Source organism: Sus scrofa, chromosome 3 (assembly GCF_000003025.6).
Source record: "Sus scrofa isolate TJ Tabasco breed Duroc chromosome 3, Sscrofa11.1, whole genome shotgun sequence".
In the NCBI taxonomy this organism is placed as follows: Eukaryota; Metazoa; Chordata; class Mammalia; order Artiodactyla; family Suidae; genus Sus; species Sus scrofa.
The window spans coordinates 112,263,562-112,273,449 of NC_010445.4; the positions used below are offsets into that span (position 1 = coordinate 112,263,562).

At 48.5% G+C, this 9,888-nt stretch overlaps 1 protein-coding gene across 2 annotated transcripts; it reads right to left on the minus strand.

The window, feature by feature from the left end:
- CENPA (centromere protein A) lies at positions 351-9,077 on the minus strand. Of its 2 annotated transcripts, XM_013996268.2 has the most exons (4): positions 8,807-9,067; positions 3,209-3,297; positions 2,522-2,599; positions 351-2,097 (listed from the first exon to the last, which is right to left on the minus strand). In XM_013996268.2, the coding sequence occupies exons 1-4, from the start codon at positions 8,898-8,900 to the stop codon at positions 1,963-1,965; spliced, it is 396 nt and encodes a 131-aa protein (XP_013851722.1). In that variant the 5' UTR covers positions 8,901-9,067; the 3' UTR covers positions 351-1,962. The 2 variants fall into 2 exon arrangements, with proteins under 2 accessions (XP_013851722.1, XP_013851723.1); XM_013996269.2 differs by lacking the exon at positions 2,522-2,599 and having other exon boundaries at positions 8,807-9,077.

A 9,888-nucleotide genomic window follows, 5' to 3' on the forward strand; every position in this document is an offset into this window, starting at 1 on the left:
AATACAATTTTAAGAAAACAGAGAAGCGTCAATTTAAAGAAAACTAGGGGGTTCCCGTTGTGGCTCAGTGGGTTACAAATATGACTAGGATCCATGAGAATGTGGTTTGATCCCTGGCCTTGCTCAGTGGGTTAAGGATCCAGAGTTGCTTTGGGCTGTGTGGGTCCCAGATGTGGCTCACTTCTGGTGTGGTTGTGGCTGTGGCTGTGGCCGGCAGCTGCAGCTCCGATTTGACCCCAGCCCGGAAACCTCCATATACCAGCCACCCTAAACAGCACAAAAGAGAGAAAGAAAGAAAGAAAACTAGAGGAAGAGAATAATCTTCTGATTAATAACCCTCTGACATTAAATATATTCATAGACAGAGAAGCTTTATTCAAATGTCTACATCGAAGTGAGTTGAGGTTGAATGGGAAAAGGTTTTTCCAAAGGGTTAAAATTTACCAAACAACAGAATCCAGTGGTTCCCTTTCGTTGAATGACACATGATCGCTGGATTGCTGGTATCTGCCCCTCACGAATCATTTTTACCACACGCAAAATCCACAAAAATCTAAAAGTCTTTCTTGGCTGGTACTTCCATGTCCCTGGAAATCTCTTAAACCGCTTTCAGTCACAACAGAAAGGCCAGGTTTTTAATCTGCTCATACTCTGGGCCAGTGGAGGCCAAAAGCACCCCCGCCCCCAGTTCTCTTGTTTAAATTGCAGCCGTTGGCAAACAGTGTCCAGGCGAATAAGTCAGCGCTACCACAAGAGAACACAGTACAATCGCTGTAAAACAGTAGCACCGCTTCAATTTTTCTCATTAAAAAATTGCTTTTATTATTATTCTCTCTCCACAAAGAATTTATAAAAAAATACCTGTAAAAACATCGCAAAGGCACTTTAAAATCCTGGAATGAAACATTCTAACGTATAAACTATGATACATCTTCTCTGATTTTTCAAAGGAGAATAAAATTCCACGAGTGCGAATTTCTGAATGATTTTGATAGGAATTTACCAGAAGGAGCCAGGACATCAAACCTGAACGATTTTCTATTTTCGTCCCATTGAGTTTTTTGAAAAGCTACGATCTGGTGACAGGCACAGTGCACAGAGGAAGTGGCTGCTGCCACTAAGGATGAAATCAATCTGAAGGACAGAAAGTTGTATGCTACCTGAGTCAGGCTCTTCCATGCAACTGCCTGAGGTGGTCTTCTTTTAACTTTTCCCTTGTGTTTTAAATAAATGTAAATAGACATATGGTTAAAAAAAAAAAAAATTACATGGTACAGAAAGATCTAAAATAATCAATAAATATTCTTTTCTCCCATAACCTAGAACACCTGATGTCTTCAAAAGCATCCAACAGTCACATGAATAATTTTCAAAGTGACATCAACCTTGGAGTCTCTTCATCTGAAAAATTTTTCTCAGGGCTTGTGGAATGTGTTGATTCTCTCATACATCACCTCGGTTACAGAGGAAAGCCATACGGTCTTCTCCACCTTAAAAAAAACGAATTACAAAAGCAATGCGTGCACACAGCTCTGGGACGGCAAGTCCAGACGGCACCTCACACGTCCTCCGCGGATCTGGTCCTGCAACGGGCAGAGTCCTGGGTATCATCTCTGAAATTCAGGAATCACATTTATTAACAAGGCATTAAAAAAAAACAACTTTCTTTTAATCCAAATGAGGTCATCTGGTCTTTGTGAAGTGGAGAGGACTCCTCTGGCAGAGATGCACGTTGTCTGGTCATAAAGTCAAGGAGAACATTGTTCAAAAGAATCCCAGGCACTCAAGTTAAAACTTAGTCGGATCTTTTCCAGAGAACAAAGGGCAGGCGGGGCAGCAAAGGACCAAGGATGGAGAAGGCAAATTCCTTCAGAGGTGATGGGAGGCTGGGTGGTTTTCCCCCAAGTGCACTCATTCTCTGGGGGGGCAGGGGAGGCTTCCAGCGACACCGGCGGCGGGAGCTCAGCCGAGCCCTTCCTGAATGCCCCGGATCCTCCTGGCCAGCTGGATGTCCTTGGGGAAGAGAGTCACGCGGCCGGCGTGCAGGGAGAGGAGGTAGGCGTCCTCAAAGAGATGAACGAGAAACGCTTCTGCCGCCTGGGGACAGAGAGAGAGGTAGAAAGGCTGACACAGACCAGGGGGATGGAGGCGGGCAGGGGGCACCTGCTAACTGAGTCTCTAAGGGCTCAAAGGACATGGGAGAGACTGTTCGCCAGCCAGCATGAATCCACCCTTCAACCCCCTGGGTGTTCCCTGTTGCTCTTTGCTAGGAGGTGAGGCGTTCCTTTGTGGCGCAGCGGGTGAAGGAGCTGGTGTTGTCACTGCAGCAGCCTGGGTCACTGCTGTGGTTTGGGTTCGATCCCTGGCCCGGGACTTAGGAACTTCCACATGCTGCAAGCGGGGCCAAAATAAATAAATAATACATAAATAAAATAAAATAAAAAATAAAGGAGGTGAGATTCAGCGCTACCTTTCTCCCACATGCACCCCTCACCCAACTGGACCTGGGCCCCCTTCTCACCTCTTGTAGGGCCAGCAGGGCCTGGGCTTGCCAATTGAAATCCACACCACGAGTGAACTGAACACATATTTCTCGTGCCTGGGAAAGACGGGGGATGGCGAGCAAGCGAGAAGGGGAGCGGGGAGGAGCAGAGAGGAAAGGGAGATTCAAGAGAGGACAGCCTCTCTCCGTGAGTCTCCAGGAATCTCCGTTTCCGCTTTTCCTCCCCGGCCCTTCGTCCGAGGACCTGACTAGTGGCTGGGGTCAAGTCCAGGGAGCCTGGAGATGGCACGTCTCTTCTTGTGGGGGGTGGAGCGGAGGAGACCATGTCCCAGGGCGGGGCAAGGGATGAAAGGGTGGCTGGATGAGAGGGTTCGGGTTTGCATAATCAAAGGACATAATGTCTCTATAAAACTGGATTGTGATGTCATCGTACAACTATAAATGTAATGAATTCATTGGGTAATAAAAAAAAAATTAAAGAAATAAAAACCCCAAAGAACATAATGTCAAAGGTGGTGGGGGGATGAAATCAATTCCGTAAAGAATTGGAAGGCGCCCCTTGGGGGGCCCATATTTTCCGAAGATGAAGGTGGTTAGAGGAGTGGTCCCTTGCCCTTTGGGCAAGAGACGATAGGGCCCCAATACCTGGGACATTTAAAGAAAGGAGGCGGCAGGGGGGTGGGCGGGAAGCTCCCTGGAGCTCACCAGGCGGCAGAAGGGGTTCTTCCTTAACAACAGGTGCGTGCTCTTCTGAAGAATTCGGATCTCCCTCAGAACGCGGTGTCTCCGGGGACCTAGTTGACGGGAGGAAGGGCCTGAGCAAATAGAGGCGGGTCACGGGGTGAAACGCAGTGGACAACAGGTGGCGCGTTGGGACCTGGCTGTCAAACTGCCAGATCATAGATGGTAACGGGACCCACAGAAGAGGGGTTTTTGTCGATAGCATTCCCTGCGGTTCTCTGCAGCAACGGGAGAACAGCAGAGACACGCTAAATAAATATTTGTTAAACAAATGAACGAATGATCCTTTGAGGGTCTTATTGACCTTCACAGTGATGAGCCTTTGAGGGTCTTATTTTATTTTACTTTTTTTGTTTTTTTGCCTTTTCTAGGGCCGCTCCCGCGGCACATGGAGGTTCCCAGGCTGGGGGTCTAATCAGAGCTGTAGCCACTGGTCTACACCAGAGCCACAGCAACACAGGATCCGAGCTGCGTCTATGACCCACCCCACAGCTCACGGCAATGCTGGATCCTCAACCCACTGAGCAAGGCCAGGGATCGAACCTGCAACCTCATGGTTCCTAGTTGGATTCATTAACCACTGCACCTGGACGGGAACTCTGAGGGTCTTATTTTTTTGTCTTTTTGCTATTTCTTTGGGCTGCCCCTGAGGCATATGGAGGTTCCCAGGCTAGGGGTCGGATCGGAGCTATAGCCACCGGCCTACACCACAGCCACAGCAACGCCAGATTCTTGACCCACTGAGCAAGGCAGGGATCGAACCTGCAACCACATGGTTCCTAGTTGATTCGTTAACCACTGCACCAGGACGGGGAATTCCGAGGGTCTTATTTTAAATATCAACTGTTGATGCAGCCTTTCCTGACTCCCATTTGCCTCCAAATCGATGGGAAGGGTCGGCTGCCTCCTCTGGGCCCCACAGCACTTTGTGCACCTTCTCTGCCCTTCCCACCTAGATCAGAAACCCAGTTACTTTGTTTTGAGGTCTTTTTTAGAGCTGGAAGGATCTGAGAGATTACCTAGTACAGTTCCCCTGTCTCTGTTGTCCCAAGGCCCAGAGAGGGGAAGACAGTTGGCCAGAGCTCATGAGCGGCCAGGTGTGACCTCAGAAGGGGCAAAACTCAGTGCCAGGCCTTTGGGCAATGGAGTCAGAGCCTTTGGTTCGAAGCCTCCTTCCAGCAACAACAGACAAGAAAAGAATCTTAAAAGCAGTCCCCAAAGTAAAAATTGAAAAAGTCAAACTCTCTGATCAGAAATTAAAAACACAAGAATACAAAAAATAAAAAATACTTCTAACGCTCATGTTAAAGAGGAAACTTCCCTAAAATTAGACTAGAAATGAACAAAAATAAAAAGTCTACGAGTTCCCATTGTAACTCAGGGGTAACAAATCTGACTAGTATCCATGTGGACGCAGGTTTGATCCCTGGTCTTGCTCAGTGGGTTAAGAATCTGGCGTTGCCGTGAGCTGGGGTGTAGGTCGCAGACATGGCTTGGATCTGGCGTTGCTGTGGCTGTGGCACAGGCAGCGGCTACAGCTCTGATTTGGCCCCTAGCCTGGGAACCTCCATATGGTGCGGGTGCGGCCCTAAAAAAACAAAAATAAATAAATAAAAAGCCTACATCTCAAAACTTATGAGATATAGTCAAATAGTACTAAAGGAAAATGTAAAGTCTCAAGATTTATCTGCTAGATAAAAAATAACTCAGCTGAGTGTTCAACTCACTTATAAGGAAGAGACATTAAAATAAACCATAAGAAAGTCGAGTAAAATAAATTTTAAAGATAATAAACAAAGTTAATGAAAAAGAGCGTGAAACAAAAAGCAGGACAGTCGCTCCATAAATTAGACCAAGGACCAATAAAAACAAATGAACTTCTGATAAGCAAACAAATAAAAAAGAAAAAAACACCAAAACGAACATTTTTGAAGAATAAAAGTCACTTCAGAATGTTATTCAAGGTCTAGCCAAGAAAGGAGAATCCACAGCAAGTAGCTGAACAGAAGGAACTTTAAGGAGTTCCCCTGGTGGTGCAGCAGGTTAAGGACCTGGCATTGTTACTGCTGTGGTGTGGATTCGATCCCTGGCCTGGGAACTTCCACATGCCACAGGTGTGAGCAAAAAGGAAAGCAAAATTTAAAAAAGAAGAGAAGGGATTTAATACAATGAACTAATTACCAAGCGTTAGAAGAGCTGCAAGAGCAAATGGGGACAGAGATGCTTGGCAGTGGAGACTTAATCTCAAAAGCAGCAGGGGACTTTCTAGGAGAAAGAGGAGAGGAAGGCCCTATACCCAGGAGATAAGCTACGGGCACCTGGCGCCCTCCTCACCGCCAGTGTGCAATTCACAGTGGCTGGAGGCAGCCTTAGTGATCAGCAGAAAAAGTAACGCTGAACACACCCCAAGATTACCAACAATTTAATAAGGCCAACACCATGAAAGGAAGGGATCAAACTCAAAAAATATAATAACCGATTCCAGATTTATTAGAGAAAAAGAGAGAGAAATACACATAATAACTTCAGAGGGGTGAGGGGAGGTGTGACGTCTGTGACCCAAGAACAAGCGCTATGCCAAGTAACCACTGAGACATCACGGGGAAGAACTGGGGTTAGGCGTTCTATAGTTGGGTCTTGGAGTTCCTGTTGAGGCGCAGAGGAAGCGAATCTGACTAGGAACCATGAGGTTGTGGGTTCGATCCCTGGCCTCACTCAGTGGGTTAAGGATCCGGCGTTGCTGTGAGCTGTGGTGTAGGTCACAGACGAGGCTCAGATCCAGCGTTGCTGTGGCTGTGGTGTAGGCTGGCAGCTACAGCTCGGATTAGACCCCTAGCCTGGGAACCTCCATATGCCACAGGTACGGCCCCAAAAGGACAAAAGACGAAAAAAAAAAAAAAAAAGTTAGGTCTTGAAATGCCAATGTACGGAGTAGGGATATAATCGGAGGGGAACGGGAAGCAGGAGGGATGATCCATTCCAGCTGCTGTGTAAGGAGAGACCTGAAAAAGGACAGGAGTGGAAGAGGGTCAGGGTGCTGGGGGCTTGGACACGGCTGGTGGGCATAGAGGAGGCAACGAGGGGCATGATTCGGGTGCCATCTGGAGGTAGAACTGCCTGAGCTCACATTTGGATTAGATGTTACGTGGGGTACGATGAAACATCGCTCTCAGGTTTCTGCCTTAAACAACTCTGTGCGTGGCTGTGCCATTTACTGAAATGGGGAAAAGTGGGAATGAGGAGGCCGGAGGGGAGTAACCAAAAGTTCACGTTTTTTAGGGCCACACCTGTGGCATATGGAAGTGCCCAGGCTAGGGGTCAAGTCAGAGCTGTAGCTGCTGGCCACAGCCACAGCCACATGGAACCCCAGCCACATCCGCAACCTACACCACAGCTCACGGCAACGCCAGACCCTTAAGCCACTGAGTGAGGCCAGGGGTTGAACCTGCATCCTCATGGATACTAGTCGGGTTCATTTATTACTGAGCCATACGAGCACTCCCCAAAGTTCGCTTTTAGATGTGTTTGGTGTGATGTGCCCAAGAGGCCTCAGGCAGAAAGGCAGTTGGATACAGGTGTGCGGGGTCAGAGGTGAGATCTGGGCTGGAGCTGTTAGTGTGAGAGCCGTCAGTGTATGAAGTGCTATTAGTCACCGGGAGGGATGAGCCCACCTGGGAAGGGGAAAGAAAGGAAGAGGAGACCCCGGAAGTCCAACGTCAACTTGCAGAAGAGAGGTGGCACAGGCAGTAAACGACGAGGAGTAGAAACTGCAGAGCGTGTCTCCTGGAGCCAAGGAGATGGAGTGTTTCCAGGAATAAATGGCCCACTGTGTCCAGTGCTTCTGAGACAGGGTAAGGACACAGGCATCTCTCATGCATTTGGCGACGCAAAAGTAGCTGGTGACCTCGATAAGAGCAGCTGGAGTGCACTAGAGGTGGGGTAGTGACTGTGGGGAGTCAGGCTGGAAGAGGCTGGAGGGTGACTAGGAAGAGGGGAAACAGACACGCGTGTGTAGACTTAAGCCTGGCTATTTGAAGAAGGGTAGGTAGCTAGGAAGGGCACCACAGAGGAATGGGGGAGTATGACAAAGACGGGGGTGTGGGGTCAAGGAAACACCCCTGCCCTTTTCTTTAGATCAGAAATGGCAGAGCGCCTTTGCAGAATGTCAATGTAAGGGGTCTGAATTTAACTCCAAGCGCAGGCGGACAAGGTAACAGAAGCGACAGAAGATGCCCCAAAGCTCAAACATATTCTCTTCAAAAGGGCTTTTGAGGGCAAGAAAGACACGCAGGTTCTCTGCTGTGAGAAGATAAAGGGGAATCCGATCTGCAGGCTTCTATTTCCCCAGTGAAGCATGAGGCAAGGTGAGCATCGGCTGGGAGTAAAGCAGGGGCTGGAGGTGTAAAGATGCTTCTACCTCTGGAAGCAACAGCGGACATGATCCCTAATACTAATCCTGTTAAAATTACAAACGAGACCAAGACGACCAAAACGTTGCTCTTATTGCAACGTTAGTCTCAGGGCCTCACTAAAGTACGATAAGAAATAAAATGCATAAAAATGAAAAGAAAGATTCAAAAGTCATTATTTGCAAACGGTATAACAGCCCATTTAACAATTTCAACTAAAGTAACTAAAAGACTACTAAAATTAACAAGAGAATGCAGCAAGTTAGCTGGATGCAAAGGTCCTGTGCATTTAGGAAAGAAAAAAAATCCCATTTACTACAGCAACGTCATCTATAAATAACCTATAGTGTTTTCTTCACCCAGCTCTTGGCTATGTAGTAGAAGACAGGCAAAGCAGTTGTTACCACAATGTACTGTTCTTGTTTGTGGCTCTTCCATGCACCAGACCACAACACAGAAACTGAGGACCACAGACCACTCCCGCCCCGCACATCACCTCCAGAAGGGAACAAGGTGAGAGCACTCCTTGAGTTAAAGCCCAATAGAGCCACTCACTGAAGGAAAAAAGAAAAAAGAAAAAACCCAAAGCAGACCAAAAACCCTCCAAAGACCTGGAAGGGCACCTTCTAAAAGGAGAATTATTGTTTGAAATGATCGCAAAAAGCAGTCAATAATTTTGCAATTTAAAAAAGCACAAACGCTAATTAAAAAAAAAAAAAATCCCATGTCTTCCAGAACAAGCTGTATGACCTTGTTCAAGTTCGCATGTCTGTCTGTGCCTCAGTTGTCTCATCTGTAAAATGGGCACAATATAAAGTTGAGTTAATTCATGTAAAGAGTTCAACACCATGCCTAGTTGATGGTCGGCACTCAATACATGGGTAGTAGTATCAAGAACTCCTCGGAACTGCCTTTCCCAATCCCTTCCCAGCCTTGGAATTCGGAGCAGAGGCTGGACGGCACAATCCGCTTTGGCTCCCTGCAGAGGAAGGCCAGCTGACCGGTAGTTGAGAGGCTGGGACTAGATCTCAGGCTCAGCGAGCGAGCCTCGGTTTTTCCGTCTGTGAAGTGGGCACGCGGACCCGGCCCTGCCCACCTCACAAAGAGGCTGCAAGGACCCCGGCTCGGAAGGAAAGTGATCGCAGTGGGTTACCTAAGGGGGGGCCCCGCCGGGGGGCGGCGGGAGCCGGGCTCGCGGGGCGCCTCCGTGGAGTTTCGGGCTTGCGTCTCCGGCGGCGCGGGCCCATGGCGGGAGCGCAGGGTTGCAGCCCCGCGGCTCCTTCTCGGCCTTCCGGGCCGAGCGGCAGCGGCTGGCGTCCAGGGGAGGGCCGGAGAGCCCTGGCCGCGTGCCCCGGCTGGAGCGTTCAAATTGCCCGCCCCGCCGCTGATTCACTGCCGGCGTGTTTTGAAAACCGAATCCAGCGACTCCCAGTGGCTGCCTCTGGAACACTGCTGGCGCGAGCGACTGCGGGGAGGACCAATGAGAACACAGGCAGAGTGGCTAACGGCGGCGGTGATAGGAGGAGACGGTGAGGGCAGGGGAGATAGACGGTAGGAATCGGCCAATGGGGACTTGGAGAAATAAAAGGACGGGGAAATGCTCCTGCCCCGCCGCTCGCGGCGGGGAGGTCCCCATCTAGGATGGATTGTCTTCTCCGGCCTTCTAGCCGAAAAAGGAAAGCTCCATTCTGATGATGACGCGTGTGTAGTATACGTTCCTCTGGAGGAATCGCTTTGCGCAAACATTTTGTGTTTTGCTCTATCAATCCTGAAGTGGCTTTTAAAGATGAAGAGACAGACCTACGGAGAATGTGACTAAACCATGGCTCGCCTGTGACCAGGAACACTTAAGAATATGACTCAGAAGTCGGCTTAACTGCATGAACGTTTTTGATGATTAGAGTGGTGGAACAGGCGTGACGGGGGGCTCTGATCTTGAGGTCAGGCAGGGCGAGCCTCAGCTCTATTCTTGGATTACACTCTCCCCAGCATTTCAATAGAAGCATCCCAGGGAAATGACGCCTTCCCTTCCAGTTGGGGATAATAGGCATTGAGGTCACATGTAGAACCGGTAGTTAGAACAAAGGAGATTTTATTTTTTACACTTTGCTTTTTTGCACTTTCTAAATGTTCCATAGTTAATGTGTACTGTAATCAGGAAAAATGTTACATACAAGTCGGTGATTTTATGGAACCTTGTTCACTGCTGGTGGGAATGCAAAATGGTGCCTATGC

Bases quoted from the DNA above. Each gene is read 5' to 3' on its own strand.
- CENPA (XM_013996268.2), bottom strand. From the start codon at position 8,900: ATGGGCCCGCGCCGCCGGAGACGCAAGCCCGAAACTCCACGGAGGCGC. The intron at 3,298-8,806 runs GTAACCCACTGC...CCCGTCAACTAG, and splicing joins CCGGCGGGGCCCCCCCTTAG to GTCCCCGGAGACACCGCGTT. The intron at 2,098-2,521 runs GTGAGAAGGGGG...CTCTGTCCCCAG, and splicing joins CCCTGCTGGCCCTACAAGAG to GCGGCAGAAGCGTTTCTCGT.